Source organism: Caenorhabditis remanei, chromosome I (genome assembly GCF_010183535.1).
Source record: "Caenorhabditis remanei strain PX506 chromosome I, whole genome shotgun sequence".
Lineage (NCBI taxonomy): Eukaryota > Metazoa > Nematoda > Chromadorea > Rhabditida > Rhabditidae > Caenorhabditis > Caenorhabditis remanei.
In genome coordinates this window covers 12,647,374-12,670,134 of record NC_071328.1, presented here as the reverse complement: position 1 = coordinate 12,670,134, position 22,761 = coordinate 12,647,374, and the positions used below count along the sequence as shown (strand labels likewise).

General features: G+C 38.0%; 5 protein-coding genes across 5 annotated transcripts; 1 reads left to right on the top strand and 4 right to left on the bottom strand.

The window, feature by feature from the left end:
* Positions 1-59: 59 nt before the first annotated feature.
* Positions 60-2,769, bottom strand: GCK72_002850 (uncharacterized protein; the record flags this gene model as incomplete). The annotated part of the gene is made up of 4 exons (XM_053723646.1): positions 60-366; positions 417-646; positions 1,024-1,573; positions 2,687-2,769. 4 exons carry the CDS (start codon positions 2,767-2,769, stop codon positions 60-62), a joined length of 1,170 nt encoding a protein of 389 aa, XP_053592291.1.
* Positions 2,770-3,060: 291 nt separating this feature from the next.
* GCK72_002849 (uncharacterized protein) lies at positions 3,061-5,049 on the bottom strand (the record flags this gene model as incomplete). The annotated part of the gene is made up of 5 exons (XM_053723645.1): positions 3,061-3,262; positions 3,313-3,542; positions 3,907-4,004; positions 4,203-4,702; positions 4,967-5,049. 5 exons carry the CDS (start codon positions 5,047-5,049, stop codon positions 3,061-3,063), a joined length of 1,113 nt encoding a protein of 370 aa, XP_053592290.1.
* Positions 5,050-5,321: 272 nt separating this feature from the next.
* On the bottom strand, positions 5,322-10,273 carry GCK72_002848 (uncharacterized protein; the record flags this gene model as incomplete). The annotated part of the gene is made up of 10 exons (XM_053723644.1): positions 5,322-5,397; positions 5,481-5,917; positions 6,197-6,590; positions 7,139-7,392; positions 7,437-7,593; positions 9,143-9,653; positions 9,789-9,902; positions 9,953-10,031; positions 10,079-10,165; positions 10,208-10,273. 10 exons carry the CDS (start codon positions 10,271-10,273, stop codon positions 5,322-5,324), a joined length of 2,175 nt encoding a protein of 724 aa, XP_053592289.1.
* A 1,055-nt stretch (positions 10,274-11,328) lies between these two features.
* On the top strand, positions 11,329-15,779 carry GCK72_002847 (uncharacterized protein; the record flags this gene model as incomplete). Its single annotated transcript, XM_003099636.2, has 3 exons — positions 11,329-11,744; positions 12,386-12,497; positions 15,705-15,779. 3 exons carry the CDS (start codon positions 11,329-11,331, stop codon positions 15,777-15,779), a joined length of 603 nt encoding a protein of 200 aa, XP_003099684.2.
* Positions 15,780-15,985: 206 nt separating this feature from the next.
* Positions 15,986-22,524, bottom strand: GCK72_002846 (uncharacterized protein; the record flags this gene model as incomplete). The annotated part of the gene is made up of 9 exons (XM_053723643.1): positions 15,986-16,075; positions 16,532-16,797; positions 16,846-17,356; positions 18,192-18,461; positions 18,876-19,109; positions 19,154-19,209; positions 19,774-19,921; positions 19,972-20,109; positions 22,453-22,524. The coding sequence occupies 9 exons, from the start codon at positions 22,522-22,524 to the stop codon at positions 15,986-15,988; spliced, it is 1,785 nt and encodes a 594-aa protein (XP_053592288.1).
* Positions 22,525-22,761: the final 237 nt, after the last annotated feature.

The window sequence follows — 22,761 nt, the reverse complement described above, 5'->3', positions numbered from 1 at the left end:
GAGAATTGTTGCTTTAATAGAGGACCGAACTATTACAGAAAAAAACATTAAAACATTCATTAGTACTCGTCTTCATCGTTTTCGAAATCCGATTCATCGAACGCTCTATCATCGAGTAGATCATAATCTGGATCGGATGCATATGGGTTCCCATAATATTCACTCTCCAAATCATCGAAATCATCGTACGCGTCGTATTCAGATGAGTCGTAATCGTACTCCGGTGCACTTATATACATTCTTCCGTCTTCATTCCAGAAATTCGCTTTTTTGGTGTCTCCGATCTGAAGACGAACTCGATCTTCACTGACACGGATGTAGACGATCGGATGGTTGGTGTTGATGAGTTGATGGCGGTATTCCTTGCTGAAAGTGGAAATTTCTAATTACTTTTCATTGAAATTACAATAACTCACTATTCGTTTGTACTATTCGTTTCCTCGAATCCTGGCGGAATCATTTCCAAATCCAAATTTCGTTTATGTGAGTTTTCGATACGGAATGCCGATCCATCTTCTCTTCTGTTTGTGAACTTTTCGATAAGTTTGTAGACTAAATCGTCAGTGAAATTCTCGGATTTCAAAGAGATCACGGATGCGTTCAGAGATAGAACGTCTTCATCGGAGACATCGCAGAGACAGTTGATCTGGAAATCAGGGAAGGGTTTTTAATCATCGCTGGAATTGAAAAAGTTGTAAAAACTCATAATTTATTTCAATTAAACAGCTAAATGTTAATAATCGTCTGTATTTTTCTGGATTTAAACTTAGATAAACCTAAATATTTTGTTTCGACGGTAGTCAAATTTTAGACATTTATCTAGATTTTCAGGCCATGAGCTCATGAACACAGTGGGGTAACCACGTGAGGAGAGTGTGAGAGAACACATAGAAACCAGACACTATATCACCTCTGCGTCTCCTCTCCGCCGTCTCAACGATCATCTTCAGTAGATTCATTGTTTTATGATTCATTTTCAGTGAATCATAAAACAAATGAAGTTCTAAATATTCAATTTCTCACCTCAATCTTCTCCAAATTTTTCACAATTTCGTCCTGCTTTCCAAAGAACTCGAAAACCTCATCTTTATTCGACGTTTCCACTTTCATCTCTTTCAACAGTCGCTTATCACAATACTCCATAACCTTCCACATCAAATCAACAGATTCTGTTCCCACACAATGAATCGATTTGATTTTCAATGGAGTTTCACTCTTCCCAAGAACTCCGTCGAGTTTTTCTGTCAATTTTTTCGGGTCGCCATTCGTATCGATTTGAAAATGTCCGATAGTGACGTTCTTCTGAAGACACATCTGTCTGAACCAGTCGACCGCTTCATCCATTGGATTTGAATTTTCAGTCAACACTTCCTTTCGAAAACCTTGACAAATTCTTGTTCCGCCCGTCTGATTTTTTTTGAATTTCAGCGTGTAATCGTCTTTGAACAGTTTGATTGTCAGCTTCACGAGTACTCCTTCGTTCGAAAGTTCCTTGATTTTCACAAATGGAATAAACAGTTTTGTGGAATTGACGAATTGATACATGAGAGAAGAGGAAGCGCGGAGTCGACGTCTGGAAATTTTCGTTTGAAAATTTTGAGAAAGCTTTTCTAGAAAGCGAACGCTCCGATACACATTTTTTTTTGAAAAATTGAACGATTTTTGAACAAATGTGTCTGAAAAATCAAGAATTACGCACTGGGTAACAGCGATGAACCTCGCGAAAACGCGCTCCGTTGATACGAGAGCCGCGTCGCCTCGAACGGAATTAGCCGCGACGCGGTGGACGGCGCTGGGCGCAATGAGAAATCTGCTTTTTCCACTAAAAACATAATAGAAAAGTGTCTGTTTTGAAGAAAAAAGTCAAAATCAGCTAGAATTACATTTTCCTGTTTCAGGAAACACCATTTTGAATGTACAGACTTTGAAAAATGCGAGAAAGACAAAGAATTTTTAGGAGATTTCAGACACGGAAAACTATGAGAATACTAATAACTGGTACCGTTTACAACAAAAAACTTTCGAACAACATCAATTTTATTAAAATAGTAAAACAAAAACAAAGCAAAATTAGAGAAATAATGAAAATTTACACTGAATTTCGAAGAAGCGTTTTTGAGGTGAAGTCGAGCCGAAGATTCACAATTTCAGCTGCTGTCAAGAAGTAGAAGTAGAAACCTTAAAGTTTTATTCATGAATCTACGGGAAAACTGTCCAAACGGAAAAAATACGTGGAAAAAATAACCTGAAAAGTTCCTCTTGACTTGTAAGCTGATTTTGTCCATTTTTAGCTGCATTAGTTGACTGAAAATATATTTTTTTGGTTCTGTAATAATATTTCGAACGAAAAACAAAGTAAATACACGAAAATTCGGTTTTAAACGAGAAAAAATGAAGAAAATTGAGCTTTTTTGACGAAAAAATGAGCTTCGCGGCTTATCACTTGAAGGGAGCCGCGACGCGCACGCAACGCATCTCTCTCGGTGTCGATTTACGAGATTGAATTGAGGTTCATCGCTGTTACCCCGTGAATTACTGACATTTTCCAAAAAAAAAACTGTTTTTCTTGTTTTTTTTTTTTCAATAAAAACAACTTTTCTACAGCGAAACGTGACTAAAAACAAAAATTCTAGCGAAAAAAATCGCTGAAAAATTCAAGAATAACTATTTGAGAATTAAAAAAAACCTTGTAATAAAATCACATTTGTCCACCAATAATTGCTGAATTTCCGGTGGTAATTCGGATAATTCGATTGATTTTTTGGTCATCTGGAATGAATTTTTTTAATCGAAGATTTCTGAAACTGAGAGTTTAAATTAAGAAAGTAACGCAGCAACTGAATAAAGGGAAAAATAACAAGGAAAAGAAACCAAGTCTCTGGAAGTCAAGCAGAAAATCAACAGTGATTGATTCGAACATTATTTTATTGAATTGGCCACATGGATCACAAAACAATTAAGAAAAAACATAAATTGACAACAAAAGAACGAGTATGCTCTACCGAGAGAGCAGTTTTCAGAACAGGAATTCTCGATACCAAAAAAAATCAAATCATAATTCTACTCGGGTGCATTATCATTCGCGTCAGAATCACTGTCCAAACCAGAAGAAGAATCGTCGCTTGTGTCGGAATGGAACTCATAGCCACTCCAGAAAGTCCCTTTTTTGGTGTCTCCAATCTGAAGACGAACTCGATCTTCACTGACACGGAGGTAGACGGTCGGATGGTTAGTGTTGATGAGTTGGTTGCGGTATTCTTTGCTGAAAATTGAAATTTATGATAAATTCTCATTGAAATTACAATAACTCACAATCTTTTTGTACTATCCGTCTCCTTGAATCCTGGCGGAATCATTTCCAAATCCAAATTTTCTTTTAGCGAGTTCTTAATACAGAATGCCGATCCATCTTCTCTTCTGTTTGTGAACTTTTCGATAAGTTTGTAGACAAAATCCTTTGTGAAATTCTCGGAATCCAAGTAGATCACAGATGCGTTCAGAGATAGAACGTCTTCAACGGAAACATTAAAGGGAGCGTTGACCTGGAAATCAGGAAAGGGATTTTAATTTTCGCTAGAATTGAACAAATTATAAAAACGCAACATTTCTTTAAATTTAATAGCCAAATGTTTATAAGCATCTGTTTTTTTTTAATTTACGTTTGTGAGTGGATAAACCTTTTATACTTTGTTCGGATGGTAGTCAAATTTCTGTCGTTTATCAAGATTTTCGGGATATGAGCTCATGTAAACAGTGGGGTAACCACGTGATGAGAGAAAGAGAGAGAGCACAGAGAAACCAGACACTATATCATTTCTGCGTCTCCTCTCCGCCGTCTCAACGATCATCTTCAGTAGATTCATTGTTTTATGATTCATTTTCAATTGAAAATATTCAATTTCTCACCTGAATCTTCTTCAAATTTTTTACAATTTCGTCCTGCTTTCCAAACAATTCGAAATCAGAATACACCCATATATAGTGAGGTGCTAACGATTTGGGCCCTGAAAGATTTTAAAGTGGGCGAAAATGCGACGATTGAGAGTGTGTAAAATCGAGAGAGAGAGAGAGAGAGAGAGAGAGAGAGAGAGAGAGAGAGAGAGAGAGAGAGTGCGTCTGCGTTTCTCCAATTCGCACACTCTCTCGTCGCATTTTCAAATTTCGGCTAAAAATTCGAGGCGATCAACGCCACAGGCACATACCTTCTATTAACACTTCCATCTCTTCCAGCAGTCTCTTATCGCAATACTCCGCAATCTTCCACATGACTTTTCCAGAATCGAGTCCATAATCCGCACAATGAATCGATTTGATTTTCAATGGGATTTCACTTTTCCCCAGAACTTCGTCGAGTTTTTCTGCCAATTGTTTTTTTTCTTTTCGGAAGTGTCCACTCAAATCCGTGTAAAACTGTCCGATTGTGACGTTCTTCTGGTGACACATCTGTACGAACCAGTCGATCGCTGCGCCCATGTGATCCGAGTTTTCAATCAACACTTCCTTTCGAAAATCAGACTCCATTCGGGTTCCGCCAGTCTCATTTTTCACGAATTCCAGATTGTAATAGTGTCGGAACGGTGGTTCGACTGAAAGACTCACGTCTATTGAGTAACCGCAGAAATTCATATCTACTGAATCAATGTATAGTTTAGTAGAATCGACGACTTGATACATGAGGGTAGAGGAAGCGCGGAGTCGACGTCTGGAAATAATCATTTGATGTAAAATTGAGATATTTTGAGAAAGCTTTTCTAGAAAGCGAACGCTTCGGGGCAATTTTTTTGTTGATATTTTACAAATGTGTCTGAAAAGCATTACAGACATTTTTCAACAAAATATATACCTTTTACAGATTTTTTGAAGGAAAACAACTTTTCCTCAGCGAAAAAGTGGCTAAAAACAAAAATTCTAGCTAGAAGTTAGCTGAAAAATTTAAGAATAACTAATTGAGAATAAAAAAACCAACCTTGTAACAAAATCACATTTCTCCACCAATAGTTGCAGTATTTCCGGTGGTAAATCGGATAACTCGATGCATTTTTTGGGCATCTGGAAAAATTTGAGTCACTTGACCTCTTCAGAACCTGGAAACGAACAAGAAAATTTTCAAAAAAATCGTGCCTGAGCTGTTGAACAGGTAAAAAATCCAGAAAACAATAGAATTGATTTTAAAATTTGTAAATTCACAAGTATCAATAGAAAATAAATCAAGTTAGACATTTGAAAACAATTGAAAAAAGTTATAATTATATTCACAGAGATCATATCATGCATAAGTGGGATTTGGTTTGAAAAAAATTGAATTTTATTGATTGATTCGTTTAACTATCATCACTGTCACTACTCGATGAGCCGCTTGATAGTGTCACGTTCCTTCGTTTGGCCGCTTGACGGATTCTGAAAAAATTGAATGATTTTGGGACATTTGGGGGTTGAATAAGTGAATTTTGCCAAAGAATTTACAGAAATTCCTCACTCACTTCTCTTTAATATCCTGCAACTTCATATTCGCCCATTTCTTCCCCATCGTCGACGTCTTCTCTCCAGAATCTGTGTCATCAGAAGACGTGGATTCATCTGAATCCTCCTTCCAATCGACTCCTCTTCTCCTCGCTTCTCTCCTAATCCATTCTCGAATTTCAGCCGGTCTCATACTGGATACATCCACCTTTTTCTTCTCTGACTGAGCGGACGGTTCTCTACTTTTCGATCTTTCGTATCTCTCCAGTTTCGTTGTCGATTCCATTTCCAGTTTCTTCTCGAATCGTTCGTCTTCTGAATTGTCATCGTCATCTGAGGAAGAGGAAGAAGACGTGGCATTCCACGTGTCTCTCCGATTTCGAGCGTTTGCTTGAAGCACTTTGAAGGTTTCAGTCAGAAGACGTCGCGCATCCATCGCCGATTTTCGACTGCGAGGCTGAAAAAGCATTATTTGGGTGAAAACGAGAACTTATTTGTTAAAATCCAGTTGATTTCAGAGTTGTGCGGAAGTCGGAAGTAGTTTTTTTTCGCAAATATTCAAACCTCCAAGAGAAAAATCATAAAAGTCGCAAAAATCAGTGGAAAATTAATTCTTGGCTGAAGAAAAGCCAATTTTCTGTCCTTTTAGGCCGGTTTTCCACATGTTTCTGCGTTAAATTTTTATAACGGAAGTCGGAAGCAGGAATTCCGCACAACTCTGGTTGATTCCCCTTACCGTCGACATCTCTCCATCTGTATCTATCTCACTCTTAAACGGTGTCGTAATATCAGATAATCTTGACATATTATTACTTTTCCGTTTATTCATCAAATCCATCTTCGCTTTCAATCGTTTTCCATCAACCGACAGAATCGTAAGGGGCTCATCGTCGAGTTCCGCATCCGAATAGTTGTTCTGTCCCATTAATTCGCGAACTTTTATGTCGAGAGTGACGGGTCGGAGTTCGCAGGATACGCTTCGATCCACGATGAATCCATGAATCACAATATGAAGGAAAAAGTCGATTCGGTTGAAAGATCGATAACAGAACCCACAGATCACTGTGTTCGTCGCGTATTCCTTTGGAAGGAAATAGTATTGTTGAGGAAGCATGTAGTCGTTCGGATCTCTGGAATATGAAGATTTCGGCTCTGGGACATTCCGCAGCCGGACGTTTCGCAGCCAAGCGTTCCACAGCCTCAATTTCCCGCTTTTCAGGGATAACTTGACTTTTTCAGGTAATTAATTATTTGAGAAATCGAGACAAATATGTTGTTGTTTTCATTAAGGGGATCACAGATTGTCAAAAAAAAAACCGAAAAACTGAACATTTGATTTTTTCATAGAATTAGCCGGACAACTAAAGTTTAAAGGTTCAGAAAATGACAAAAACCGCAACTTCTTTGAGAAAATCAATTTTCAGTTTTTTTTCAAAAACTTTTTCTTGGTTTTTTTCGACAAAATTTCTTATGAACCCCTTTAAGAAAACAACAACAAAATATTTGTTTCGACTTCTCAAACAATTATCTGAAAAAGTCAAGTTATCCCTGAAAAAACGGGAAAATTGAGGCTGTGGAACGCATGGCTGTGAAACGCAAGGCTGCGAATTGTCCCAGAGGCAAGATTTCAGAGTTTTCAACTGGAAAAAAGTCTGAAAAACCTTTTTTTAAATCATACCTTCCATTAAAAGTGTCCTCTCCTTTAATGGTATACTGTAGTGGTATATAATGACGAATATCGAATGAAGCGCGCATTTCCTGCTGAAGAGACAGCCATTCGAATGTCAGAAACTCCTCGGTGAACAGGAATTTGTGATGCTGCTCGATATGTCTCAATGCGTGCATTCTCATTATGATTTGTGTGATGAAAGTGAGTGCATGGGTATGTGGACACAGGCAACAACGCCATTTGAACTCGTCCCAACGGAGATTCTGGAAAAAAACTGGAATTTTTTGTGTTTTAGAAAGTTACAAACCTTATAAACTGTCGAATACAAGAAGAGTTCTCTCGGGAACTCGAATGACTCTTCCTCTTTCTCTGGTAGTTCTGGTATCTCCGGTTGTGATTCAGATTCGAATGGATTTTCAGGAGAGGTGTGGGTCACTTGGATGAAGGACGTGCTTTCGGGAACGCTGAAAAAAAAAACAGAAATTTGCTATGTTAACATTTTCGTAAGCGTAAAAATAGTAAGTGTATACTAGCACCACAGTGTTCTTACAACTGCGCTCTACAGAAACTCAAGGAAATAAGATGGGAAATTGAGAGATGCAGCTAAAAAGGGGCATTTCGAATGGAATAAATGTGCGAAAAAAATTTCTGAAAATTATCGAAAAACTTTTTTCCCGAAAAATTCGTACAGAAAAATCGAACAGTTGCCGAAATTTACTTTATTGTAAGAAAATAAGCAGACATGCAAGATTCCGGGCCGGGCCGAGAAAGCTCCGGCCCGGAATTTTTGAACTTTTTCCACTACAATTTTTTGTCCGAAAATTTATTTTATGAAAAATTTTCATATTTTTCCTCAAGTATATTTTTCAACAACCTTCGAAACCTACAAAAAGTTGTTCTTAAGAAATATTTTTCAAAAAAATCGGGAAATTTTCGAAAAAAAAAATTGAATTTTTTTCAGTACTGAACTTTCGGGCCGATCAGGCCCGGCCCGGCCCGGCCCGTCGCAAGTCTGAAAATAAGAATAAAAGCGATAACTTTCAAAACAAAAGTCAAAACACCAACGCTAAAACTAGAACTAACTCTGAAAGCCAACCGACTTTAGAAAACCACTTGTCGCCACGTGGAGTACACGTGTCCACGTTAACTGACGCGCGGAGGTTACGGTAGGCGCGTGAGGCTTTAGCGGAGTGTCGTTGCGTATTTATTGTAAGGACTCGGATCACTACAGGGTTATGGGGGTACCTTGCCACCGGCAACTGTACATTTTTGACCGAGAAAACCGAAAAATTCGAAAAAAAAAGATGGCAATATAACTGTCTGAAAAAATGAGTTTTTCGGAGACAAAAATCTGGATGTTGTTTAACTGTACTGTGAGTTTTTCGAATACAGACCCCCAGAAACCTGTTATTGAGTGGAAAAATCGGAAAATCATGTTACTGAATTTTTCAAATTTTCAGTAGAAATTAGCAAAACTTTTCGAATGGTTTTTTTTTCGAAACTATCCGAAAAACTTTTTCGAAAAAATTGGATTAAATCGTTTTTCGTCGTGAAATTTTTCGAAAACCACCGAAAAACCGAAAAATTGAGTTAAAAGAGCAAGTACAGCAGGGGACTGTGGGCGGAGCTTAAACTGCAAGCGCGGACAAAGTCACCAACGATTTTTTTAACGAGCAACATCGAATTTTGAGATAAATTCGTGTTAAATTAAAACTATACAAATATGCGGCAAAAAACATTGAAAAAATCGATTAAACTACGAATTTTTCTCGAAATTCGATGTCGCTCGTTAAAAATCTGTTGAATTTTCATCAGCGCCGCATATTTTCCCGATGAAAAAATCTGGAAACTAAATATTTTCAAATTGAAGAAATCCAAATTACGCAAAATGAGTTTAACTTTGGTAGTTTCTTGATTTTTTTTAAAGAAAAATTGAAAAAATACCCAATTTCGGTCAGTTTTATTTCATAACACCATTTTTTAACCTGATTTTCCAAAGTCAGCGAAACGTACGCTTTCAATGAAGAATGACTGATCGTTCGAAAATGGTCTTTAATTGATTCCAGAGGCAGAATTGAGCAACAATGGAGACAGAATCTCACATCTTTCTCAATTCCATTCCTCCTTTTCAATTCTTCCGTAAATTTCTGTCCATTTTGCATTTTCGTCAAATTCAAAGTATAGAACGTTCGATAACTTCGATTCTGTTGTTTCACTCGTTGTTCTGCTAAATCCATCAACCCCCTCACATCGAAATCCGCCTCTTCTTTCAAATGAAACCATTCGAATTCGAAAAATCCGGGAAGATTTTCGATGATTTGGTGGAAATGGGACTGTTCCAGATGGGATATCGCGTATGCTCTCATTGTGATCGAATCTCCGAATACCATCGTTGGTTTCGTCTCGCAAATCGGACATTTCCAATGAAATTTCGATTTTAGTAGTCGAAATACGCCGAGGGACCGCCCGTTTTTGAAGTTATTCCACCATCTCGCGGTGGTTGCGCCGAATTTTCCAAGAGTGGCTGAAAAATGATTTTAAAGGGATTTTCGAGAAATTATATTGTTTCTTGCGACAAAGACACCATAACCACCAAAAACTTTGCTATTTTATTCAAATTTTTGAAAATTTTCTTATTTTTTCCACTGAAACTCCTCACAATCAGTCGCCGGCAAACAAATTCCCCAGAAATTCGAGAATTCTTTTCCAGCGGCAATTCGAAGCTCGATAATCGTTTTATCCATGGAAAATCTGATTTGATTGTTTTTGCCAGCTGAAATTTAATCATTTAAAAAGTCAAAACGTTAATTTTTCTTTGCTCACGATGAATTGTTTTGAGATGAATCGGAATTTCATCCGGTTTTAATGGAATGCAGCAAGTTCGGCATTGTTTGATTTCGTTCTGGAATTAAATGTATATTAATTTTTTATCTGAAATTACTTATTCACTTCATGACTACTTGCATGCTCAATATGGCTCTTCTCATCGTGTCCCACTAGTTTCGAACAATATCCGCAGACATGTAGTAGGTTCAACTGAAATTTTCCATGTTTTTTGTCAAGTTTTTGATATAATACCTGTTTTAAGCATTCTGCATCAATTCTCGAAGAATTCATACGTGTTCTCTTTTTTTTAGGTGCCATTATTTGAGTTTTTCAGATGAATTTGGGAATTATTAGTTCAAAAATCCAAGCTACCCGCAAGCTACGTTTCTCTGCAGTCTCCACTCTCTAACGCGTAGCCGTGGAGCGCGATTGCTGATATCTCTCGTTGTCTGCGTCTTCTCCACGCATTTCATAGTGGTGGTCGCGATCCCGCTTTTTGTCGGTACATTGGTTTACTCTACCCCAAGCGCCTCGCTCTCTCAGCATCGCTTCTTCGGCTTATTAGCTAAGATCAAAGTGTAGTATCTGTTCTTATCGTATTAACCTACGGTATACACTCGAATGAGTGTAATAAAGGTTATATGATTTTTGGAACCTAGGAAAGACTCGGGGCTTGCTCCGACTTTCCAAGGGTCGTCCTGGCGTTGCACTGCTGCTGGGCTCGGCCCAGTCCCCGTGGGGACAACAAAAAGTAAAGGTGCGAATCTGAAATTTCTGATGATACAGCAGGATGCGATCTAAACACGTCACCGACAGCTTGGTTTCCAGTTTCTGGGTCAGTCGTCATTTACAATGTATCGGAGAAGGGATGGGAGACGCAGATGGAGAGGGGAATCGTTCTTCTCCGAATAAATCCGGAATTCGTGTTCTTCTTCTTTTCTATTGATTTTCTCATTTGGATTGTTTCAAGATCTTGATGAATCATTTGAATTACCGATTTTTAAAAAATTGAAACTAGTGATTTTTAGTACCGATGGATTACGGTACTACAGTAACCTGCCATAGGCTCAAAAAATGAAATCGCACTTTTCTATTCTGAATCCCGAATTCTGAACTCTTCAAAAAAAGAAAAGAATGAGAATAAAGAACACGATGATTTCCGTCTTCTTCTTCCGTCTGCTCTTGACATTTATCCCTCTTTTCGTCTCCATTTATTCCCGTTTTTTTCCATTAAAAGGCTCCCTTCTTTTCTCCTCAAAAGTCATTATTTTATTCCTCTCCCAAAAAATCGAAAAATCAATAAAATGCCACCTCGAAAACGTCTGAAAAATCAAGGAAAACGTCCACCACCCAACTTTTTTTCAAGAAAATCAATGCGGTCCACCTCAACTCAAAATTCAAATTCCCGCCGTCCTGCCGCGTGCTTCGAATTATTTGGAGCACCACGGGCAGCACTTCTCACCGTCTCAATGCAAATTCTGACGATGCTTCTCGAAGTTTCTGTCTATTTTATTCTGGAATCGAAGGGATATTTTGTGACGAATGAAATATTCCGAATGGTGATCCTCCCTGTGGCAACTGTCTACATTGGAGGTGCAGTTTTGGCGGCGTTTGGAATATTTTTGAAGAAGAAATTGCTGATTACAATCCATACGACTATCACAATGACTCTGATGCTTCTGACGGATATTCTCGCGGTTTCGATTATTTTATTGATGGCGATTGGGAAGAGATCCACATATTTGAACGAGTTGCCAGGACAGTTTGTGAATGAGAGAAAGTTTTATAGGTTAGTTATTATGAAGTACTATAGTGAGAAATTTGTATTTTGTCACTGTAACATAATGGTCACTGTGGAGGGCAGCGTAAAACCGACCAACTTTGAGAGCCCGTCACGACATTCCCTTTCATCCGATTTTTTCAAATTTATAGATTTTTAATAGATCAAAACCAGAACTATATTTTTGTAGTTGACAATGTTTCGATAACTTCGCCCACTTTTAAGATATGAACACTCAAAGTTTGGTACCTATTAGGGCGAGAGGGAGAGGAGGGGAGAGACCCAGAGAAACGGGACGCCCTTCTAGGTACCAATCTTTGTGCGTTCATATCCCAAAAGTGGGCGGAGCTATCAAAAAGTTATCAACTAATGAAATGTGTAAAATTTTATGGACATCATTTTTATTATTGGTAACTTTTTTATAGCTATCCAAGTTTATGAAATATGTGCGTTTAAAGACTCCCGAAAACCAAAAAGCTATCAAAAAATTGTAAAATACAAACATGAAGCTCTAAATTTGATCTCCAGATTAGTATAAAAGTCAATAGCAAAAACTTTATATTGATAGATATTCAACTGAAAACCGAAAACGAGTGAATTCAGAAACTCCTACTCAAAATGTTTTGAAACTTAATTTTAACTTGTTTCAGCGTTCTCGGTCCATTCTGGATGTACCTCGGAGCCATTTCCCTTCATATTACTGTAGCCGTGAATATGGCATTCTTGCAACCACTCAACGAGTTCTCGTCGTCTGTTGATGGGGTGAGTTGTCATGTATTTTAAAAAATTGAAAAAATTGAAATTGGAGAAACAAATCTAAGATAAGCAGGATTATCATTATTGTTGGATTCAACAAATTTCAAAAACTCTAGAAAGCAAATAAATATATTGAAAATTACGGTAGGACGTAAAGCATTATATCCGAATTTTTTTCCATTTTCCGCATTTGTTTCGGTTTAATTTGTAAAGTGAAATAATTGCCTTGATATTCCTCAGGTTCTAGTCTTTAAATTGTTCCGGAATGCTGAGAAACCAGAAGTTTGGTAACCAAGACATTTCGTGACGAAATGTGAAATCATGTGTTTCAGTTTCGAAATGTCCCGGTACCGAAAAAAAAACAATACGGTTCGATCATTTTGTAGTTAACCAAATAGTGAAATAAACATTATACCGGCGGATGACACCAAGTCAGATTCTCTTGAATTTAAGAACTTTTAATAACTTTCGTCTATTAATAGGGTCTATAGAATATGCTAACGTAGAGAATCATAACCTTTTCAATACAAAAATTGCAAAAAATAAATAAAATCAAGAAATGTTTTACGTGTCTGATAGAATAGGTAATAATTTGTCTTTTTTAGATCTTTGAACTCATTTTTGTCGAATACCAGATATCGAGGGCAAAAAATGAATATACATTTGGAATCGGCGTTTTCCCAATTTTCCAATAATATAGATGACGTTCCATAACTCCAAACTGACTTCATGATCCTTTTCCTACTACCGTAAAACCTCTAATAGAGATCCCCAAAAGTTTGGTGCACTATAACTCAACTGACTAGAGAGCAATCAAATCGTTTCCAAGAAATATTTTATATGTCTTCAGATACCGTAAAAACTGTATTTGAGTTGCCCCTCTATTTGAATTGCCCTCTAATAGAGTTGCACTCCGACGGACCCGTTGAACAATAGAGTTGCACCCTCTAATTGAAGTGACCCTCTAATACAGTTGCCCTCCAGCGATTTCCACTTTTCTCTAATATCATCATTAACTGACTCCGAACTGTTCTCTCACATTACTATTTCAGCGTTTTTGTTATCAAAAACGTAGTTTGGTATAAAAGTACAGGATTTTCTCCGTTTTTTACGTAGAAGTTCGATGAATTCGGCATAAAAAACAAATGAAATCGAACAAATCCATAAAATATTAGGTTGGCAAGAAAGTTTTTGTGCATGACTCAAGTTATTTTTACTCAAACAGGAAGCATACTAAATACCAAACATAGTAATCATCTTAGTCCACAACTGTCTCCAATTTACTGGGTATGTTCCCGATACCGTCCTGGCAGATCTCCGGTTGTTTCGAGGCAAAATAGGCTTCCACCCATTTTTCGACTTGACTTCAAGTATCGAAGTCCTGTTCAGCGGCAGAGCACTGAATTACCCCGAACTTATAGTAATTCGTTAGAAGAAGATCCGAGCTCTAATTTGTATAATTAATAACTATTTTCCAATATTAGGCGAGAAAATATTTTGTCGGGTATGCAACTAGCGGATATGCAACATTATGGAGATGGCAGACTTTTTGACCGTGTGGAGCTGAAGACTCACGTATAGTTTTGATTTTTTGCACACAAAAAGAACAGAAGTAGAAGATTATTGTTTTACATTTTCCAATCATATACGTTGTGTTGGGTCCTCCACATTAGGGTCATTATTTTCTTTGGGTATGATTCCCTTTTGATGATGTCAACCAGAGTTTGATCAACGCCAAGTCGGTGGGTTTCCCTGGGGTAGTTTGTGTGCAATACCTAGTCTCTATCAGTGATACCCAAATGGTTAGGTCGATTGAAGTTTGAAAGAGGAGAGAGAATTCGAAGCCGCAGGTCTACCCTGCACTGAACGCGGATCTTGGCCAAAATATGAATATTCAATGTCTCTTTTTTTATTCTTGCCGACACATTTCAAAAAGTTTCCAATTGTGTTATAAGTAGTAGTGATTATCATTGATAATTCACAGGAAGATTGAGATGGAAACTCTCCTTCTACAGCACACAGCATGTACAAATCTTATTCATATGCACTTTCAGTACGTGGTACTTCGACCACAGAAAAATCGCATTTCTCAAAGTTGTAAACTTAATCACTTATAGTGTGCCAAAAGAAGAATTCATCTTTGTAAACTTTTCCTGTTGGTTGCACAAATTTAGAAATTTCGGTATTAGATGGAAAGCGGAAATAAAAATATTGCTGTAAGAGTTGTCGGTCCAGAATAAAGATAGGCATGACTATTGCAGAAGAGAAGCGTCGGGGGGAATTCCTGACTGCTATCAGAATCACAGAGAGCTCATCTAACAAATGGTATGCGGAGTTGGGTTTGATTCTTGTAATTTATCTGACAGCATTCAAAACAAAACATGCACAAAAACTTTCTTGCCAACCTAATAGTTGGGTATCGAGGTCGGGCGAATTCGTCGACGAAAAATAGATGTGCACCCTCTATTTGAATTGCCCCTCTAATAGAGTTGCACTCCGACAGACCATTTGAACAATAGAGTTGCATGTACTTCGAATACAGTTTTTACGGTATATTTTATTTGTTGCACTCCCTAGCAAGCTACATGTCGATAAAGTAATCGTCCCAGTTTCAGTGTGAAATAGTGCGATTTTTGAGCTGTCGTCTTAAAATGAGCATAACTCTCTAGGGATTGTCCGTACAAAAAAGATGTCGTTTACAAAAATGGAGTTCTACTCTTGGTTTGTTTGATCCGATAAAAAGTTATTTTGTGGGACAGTTAGTTTAACCATGACACATCTCTCATTTTCAACTAAAAAGGGCAAAATAGGATATATTTTACTGCTCGGTACTGTACCTAGGTCCCTCAAAAAGTAGGTATTCTCAAAAAAGGGCAAATAAACTTCCTCCTCCAATGTTTTTTCATTGTCTACGTCGTTATACTTCTAAGCACTTGGAACCAGTCTTTTTCCTTAATTCTTCCGCATCTTCTTGTCTACAATTAGTAAAGGATCACCCCTCCCCCCCTCCCCACTATGCATACGACCTCTAAACTTCTCCTGACAAAAGTCATTCTTTTTTTTTTCATTCTTCTCCTTCTCTGCCAAGATGCTTTTTCTCCTTTTTCTTCAGGCATAATGTCCTTGACGGCGCAAAAAAGAAGAAGACAGAACACCCATATAATTATTATGTGATCGTTTTCCTAAATAACCTTGAATTCTCTCTTTTTTCAGAATGATGAAACCGAGATGGCCAAGAATTCGGAAATCCCACCAAACTATTCGAATGAGAAACAGGAATTATCATAAAAATTTTCTTTCATTTTGACATAAAATTTGATTCAAGAGAAAAAAAGAACTAATAAATAATCATGTGACACTGCGGAATGGAGTTGTTTTGTTTGTTTTAATCGGGGATTTTTAGATTTTTACACAAGAATTGAAGATTGCAATCGCGCTATAGCGAAGCGTCCAGTAGAGCGCGATTGCAACAAGAGGAGGGAAAATTTAAAGATTTAGAGCTGGAGATACGTGGCACACGTGTTTCGGAAAATTGTACAGCACATTGTGGTGACGTGTTGGACTTGGGACAGCAGGGTGCACGCCTGGAATAGCTTTTTTTTTGGAACTGTTTTTTTTTTGGAATTTGGAAATGGTATACTGTAGTTTTCAGAGCAGAGAGTAGACTTACAGTAATCTCATATAACCTACAATAACCCAAACTAGCGTCAGCATTTCTATTTTCCCTTATGAAAAATTTGACTATTTCGCGAAAAAATTAACCAATTTCAAAAAATTCGAAAAAATTTGAATTTTGGCGCCAAGCTCTCGGAGCTTACTGTAGATCCGAATCACCGTCAGAAAATTTCTTGTATTGCAAACGTGCTCCATTGTATAAGTACAGTAACTTTCATATCCTACTGTAATCTTAGCATCTACAGTAACCCGGAGGACTCCATCCTTCAGGAGGTGCGATTCTTCCTACAGTAACCTTGGCACCTACAGTACTCTCAAAACTACAGTAACTCCGTATCCGCCCCGAGTCGCTACGCAGAACAAACCTTCCACATATGACTGGAAATCGTCATATTATGTTTCTCGGACCACTCATTGACTTTTCCCAAATACTCGGCAAAATACGATTCACAAATCTTCAAGTCCTCGTGCTCAGCTCCACACCCATTCTTGTTTCCATCTCCAACACTTCCCGCCGACGCCTTCGTTGTCTCTTCTGGAGCGTCGTTCACTTTCTCCTCAGGCTTCTTACTTGTGACGTCATCTAACTTGTCTTGTTTCGTCGTCTGATTGTCCACAGCGAACACGTGATCTGGAGTAAATTCCAATGAGTTTTGGGTTAATCTTAAGAAAAACGGACTCTTTTCAGGTGTCATTGGCTCGGGGATCGGGGTTGAGGAGGCCAAGGAGACGACTACTGTAGCAGCTACTGTAGCAGACGACGTCGAAGAATTCTGTGAGACTTCTGGAGCAGCAGCTGTCGAAGCATCCCCAGTTAATGGCTTCTCATCGGCGACTTCTGCTGTATGAGGAGTAGTTTTTGGCTCTTGATTCTCAACTTTCGGCTCCTGAATCACTGGGAGCCCTGATCCCTCCACGTCATTATTCAGAACAGCTGCTCTCGTGGTCTCCGCTCCTTCGACAGCTCCAGAAGCTTCGACGGCATCTTCATCTCCATTTACCAACGGGCGGTCCGTTCTTTTCGTAGTCTCTCCGTCGATCTCTTGTTGTGGCTCAACTGGTGCTTTGCAGGCGTCCAAATTACAGATTTCGATGCTGTGAGGGGTGTTTTGATGCTTTTGAATTATGTAGTCCGGCTTGTAATTACCGGCGAGAAGGGCGACTTGCATGGTGAAGCAGCCTTGGTCGTTCTGGAGAAAATAATTGTTTTTAATTTTCTATAACCCCTGTCATCTGACTGTTTCAAAACTCATTTCATTTTTTAGATCAAAGCTAGAACTTAATTTTTGTAGTTGACAACTTTTTGATAGCTCTTTTAGGTTTCGAGATATGAAGCTTCGAAGATAAGCTTTGCTAGCGAGAGACGCAGAGAAGCGAGAGTGTCTAGTTGTCTGCACCCTCTCCAAACTTTGAACGTTCATAACTCTCTAGCTATTAAATATATCTAAACGTTGTCAACTAACAAAACAATGCTTTTTCAATTTTACATGTTTCGTTAGTTGACCACAATGTGTTAGCTTTCATAGTTTTTTAGATATAATCGTTTGAAGTCAAAGAGAGAGAGAGAGAGCAGACTGTCAGACACTCTAGCTTCTCTGCGTCTCTCATTCTCTATGCATTCGAATAGTTTAGAAACTGAAAATACAATTTCTTGCATCCATTCTTATGAAGATACGCAAAGTCTGTGGTCGAAGGATTTGGATACAGAGAGACGCAGAGAACGAGAGTGTATGACTGTCTGCGTTCTCTCCAAACTTTAAATGTTCATATCCCGCCGGCTATTGAAGATATCAAAAAGTCGACAACTAGAAAAAAGATCAGCATAAAATTTCACGTATTTTATAGGTTTTCAATTTTCAGAAAGCTGTTGTGTCAATTAAGATAAACGTGTTTGAAGTTGGCAGGAGACTCAGGATACGCAGAGAGGCGTAAGTGTCTCGTTGTCTGTGCCCCCTCCTAACTTTGCCTTACGCCTAACATTGAGATAATTCCAACTCCAAGAAAAAACACAAAAGGCCCCCTCACCACTCGATCCAAGAAGAATTTCTTCTCAATGGAAATATCGAATTGAGCCTTTCCATTATTTGTCACTGCCCGATCTTTTTTCACTTCAATTCCCTCATATTGAACTGCTTCCGGCACCATCTTCCCTTCAGTTCTGTATATTCCTTGACTCTTCAATTTTCCAGTATCAGCGAAGAGAAGGATCATATTGAGGTCATCCATGGATTGTCCGACTCCAATTGCAGACCACCAACGCCCCTTTTTGCTGTTTTGGAAAATGGAGAAGTGGACCTGGAAATTGTTTGTTTTTAATTTTGGACACTAATGATATTGGACAGCTTGTTGAGGCTTTTGATTAGGTAGTCAGCATTAAAATTTTTATATGGTTCTGTAGATCAAAACTAGAGCTAAATTTTTGTAGTTAACAGATAGCTCGTCACGCTTTGAAGACATGCGCCTTTAAAGGTGATAGCTTACAGAAAGGAGACACAGAGAAACGAGAGCGGGCACCTTCTCTGCGTCTCTCTCCCTCTTTTCTGTAAACTACCATCTTTAAAGGTGCATATCTCGAAACCCAGCAGAGCTATCAAAAAACTTTCAACTACAAAAATATAGATCTTGATCTGATCTACATATTTATACAAAACTCAAATTAATCCAACCACATCTAACAATTCTAGCATACCTCCAAACCCACTAACTCACCAAATCCCCATCAACAGTCCATTCGACCCGATTCTTTTGATCCTCCGGCCCACTCGAGCAAACCGGTGCCACATCTGAATCCTCTTGTCGTTTCACAAGAACATCATTATGCATTTTAGTGGCACAAGTCACCGCGATATCGCAGACTCGAATCTTCTGAAGACTACTCTCACTGCCAAGTTCCAATGGGGCGCCGGTGATGATCTCACGTGGGGAAGTGAGGAAGAACATGTTCTAGAATAGTCAGCATAGAAACGAGTTGTCGCTGAAAAACTTACAATACAACTTCCGAGGTCTGAATCTTGGGTGTCGAAAGTTTCCACTGGACGGGCGACTAAAAAATTCTTGGTTATCTTTGTGCAGATGTAGCCGGTTTATATGTGGTTCAAATTTTTCTATTTTACATTCGTTAAATAAATAAAGTCTAGCTCTCCATTTTTGCTGTTGACAACTTTTTGATAGTTTCTCAAACTTTTGACATATGCACCTTTAAAGATGGGTACCTGGAGGAGTGAGAGAGAATGCGAAACGATTCTCTGCGTCACTCCCCCTCGGCTCCCCCTCGCGCCGTACAGCTACTAGCTCAACACAGTTCTTACAACTGCGCTCCACTGAAATGCCCTTGAAAAAATGACTCTTTTTCTCTGAATTTCTCAATTCCGCCCACAATTTTTTTCGGTTTCTGTAGAGCGCGGTTATAAGAACTGTGCCGAGCTAATACCATCTTTAAAGGCGCATATCTCAAAAGTGTGCGGAGCTATCAAAAAACTTTCAACTGCAAAAATATAGCTCAAGTTTTGATCTACACAACAACACAAAAATCAAAATGCTGACACCCTAATAAAACTCCTCGAATAAGCTTCAAAGTTAGAATTTCAAAAATGCTTAATTCACTCACACTGAGCAGTGAGCACTCCATTTTGTAGATCAAACTGTAACGCTTGGACATTCGTTTTCTCATCAGATTCAATAGCTCCATCATCCACAAGGTGTCCATCAATTAGACCGATTTGAAGGGATCGAACGTACACTGCGATGACGTCTTCCTACAAAAGTGGAGATAATTATGATGAATTGTTATTTCTTGGGCATTTACCGGCTTCTCATTTCCGAATCCGATTGCAGTATAGAAATTTGTGAAATCAGATTGAGAAGTCAACTTGAAGACAATGTCATTACTCAGCTCATCGTAGGTCCAGTTGACGGAATAGTTGGAGGATTGGTAGGAACAGTCCTGGAAAAATGGATATGGTCTGATAGAAATTGTTATGTAGCTGAAACACAAAGTGAGACTGAGAAGTAAGACACTCTAGCTTCTCTGCGTCTCTGATTCCTTGGACCGAACTTTAAAAGCGCATATCTCAAAATCTAGAAATGCTGTTAAAAGGTTGTTTTAGCTAGGTTTGTAGATCAAACCTAGATTTTCATTTTTGTAGTTGATAACTTTTATGTACGACCCCACCATAGAGAGTTGTGAGTCTCCAAAGTTTGACTACAATTTTCAGCTCAAAAATATCGCCGAACTTTGATAAACCGTATCTTCTTGGGGAGTGATTGCAGAAAAAAGTTGCCAACTACGAAATTGAAGATCTGGGCTTGATATATTCAGAAATATAAAAACTAAAAATGTGACACAAACTCCTGAAATGTGAGAGTCATCTGAAATTTGCTTAAAATTTCTTCAAAGCAAAATTAGTGTTCTGTAACTCTGTCCAAAACTTTCGCACATATTATAAAAATTTATATGAATGTAGATCAAATCTAGATCTCCATTTTTGCCGTTGACAACTTTTTCACAGATCTTCAAGATTCTGAGAAATGCGACTTTGAAATCCACCCTTTCCTATTTCAGCTGATGGCGCATATCTTAAAATCAAGAAGTGCTATCAAAAAGTTTTCAACTACAAAAACAAAAAAAAAGAAAATTTTACACATTTTGTTAGTTGACCAATTTTCTATACCTATTCTAGTTTCTGAGATAAACGCTTTCAAAGACTGCAAGCGATGAATTGAGACGCAGAGAAGTCATACGGTTTCGTTTCTCTGCGTCTCTACCCTACTCTCCCTCTCGCCTCGACAAGGCTATCTTTAAAGGAGCATATCTCAAAAACGAGAAGAGCAATCAAAAAGCTGTCAACTACAAAAATGAAGCTCCAGACTTGCTCTATTCAAAAATATATATTTTTTAAAAACGGTGTCAAAAAGAAAGCCGTGACGAGTTCTTCCAAATACACCAATTTTCAGTCTAAACTCTTCAAACGAACTGTTTTCATTTTCGACCTTGCCAACTACCAATCTTTAAAATCAAGTAGCTTGAATTTCTTATTGATCCAGAACCATCTAAGATCTCTTTCTCTCTCCCGATTCCCAAAAAATGGCTCAGTAGCAAAGTCTCTCACTGTGCCACTTCTCACTACCCATCTATCTATTTCTAAGTCTCGTATTGACTTCAAGTGCTGTTGTTTTGTTTCATGTTGACACACCGGTCATCTATTATCCGGTCATCATTTCAAGTGTTTCCTCTCTCTCCCCAATTTCTCTGCGTCTCTCTCTCCTCGTTTTCTCGAAATTCCCAAAAAACTATACATATAGGTATATATCCTTTTAATACAAATCTACACGAGAGTATCAAGTCCGAAATACATGAAGGATTAATAATATATATTACGTACGTACAACATTAAATCTCGACCAGTTTTTTTTAGTTTGTACCTATTCATTTTGTAATGGACAAAAGAGAAAATCATAAAAACCGATTAGTTTTTTTTCGCGCAGTTTCGATTTCCATCGTACGAAACAAAAAGGTTTTTATCTGGACAGACTAAAATTTTGCAAAAAAAGTACAATTCAATAAGTTTTTGTTGTGAGACTTGTCAGTTACATAACAGGATTGAGAAGGAGAAGATTACTGTAGCTACAGTAGTCAAAGTTACTGTATTTGGAAATCTGGTTGACTGAAAAATTTGGTTTCGAACAGTCAGAAATATCGAAAAATTCGGATTTTCTTTTTTCGGATTATTTCCTTAGAAACTCTAAAATGGGAAACTTCGATGCGAAATTTGTCTCAAACTGAAAAAACTTTAGTTGCTTTTGTAGATCAAACCTATATCTTCATTTTTGCAGTTGACAACTTTTTTGTACGATTCCACTCAAGGGAGTTATGAGGCTCCAAAGTCTGACTACAATTTTCAGCTCAAAAATTTTGCCAAACTTTGATGAACCGTATATTCTTAGAACGGAATTGTAGAAAAATGTTGTCAACTACAAAATTGAAGATCTAGTTTTGATCTACTCAGAAAATGTTAGTTTGATAAGATTAAACGTGGAGGGAGTCCGTAGAAAACTCTCAAAATAGGGCGATTTTAACTAAAATAGAAAATTTTTGACTAGCTGAAATCTGTAATTTCTGAAGACCTTAAAATTAAACTAGCTTTTTTGCAAAAGCTTTTTCCCAATTTTGGACTATTTTCCTCCCTAAATTTTCTAGGTTTTCCGTAGTCCCTTATCCCTGAGACACACTGTCAACATTGCTATTCCAGACATTTTCCCCAAACAAAAACCCAAAAAAAATGCTTACATTATTCTGGAGAACACTCCTCTGATGAGTAACAGTAACCCCCAGTAATAATAAAATAGTCGTCAAAATCATGTCTCGATTCGAAGCACGACTTTCAATCCAAGTGCCAAACAGTTTGGCGCCCTTCCCCCCACCTTTTCCCTCCGATTTCGACTCCGCCCACTCGACGTTTTTGTTGATTTCTCTGTTGTCTCTCTCACCCTCTCGTTTTTGTGTCCTTCGGCATGAATATGATCTTAGAGATGTTTTTTTAGTGGAGTGGCATTGGTGAACATGGAATATCTTTGAGAGGAGCGACGGATTACAGCT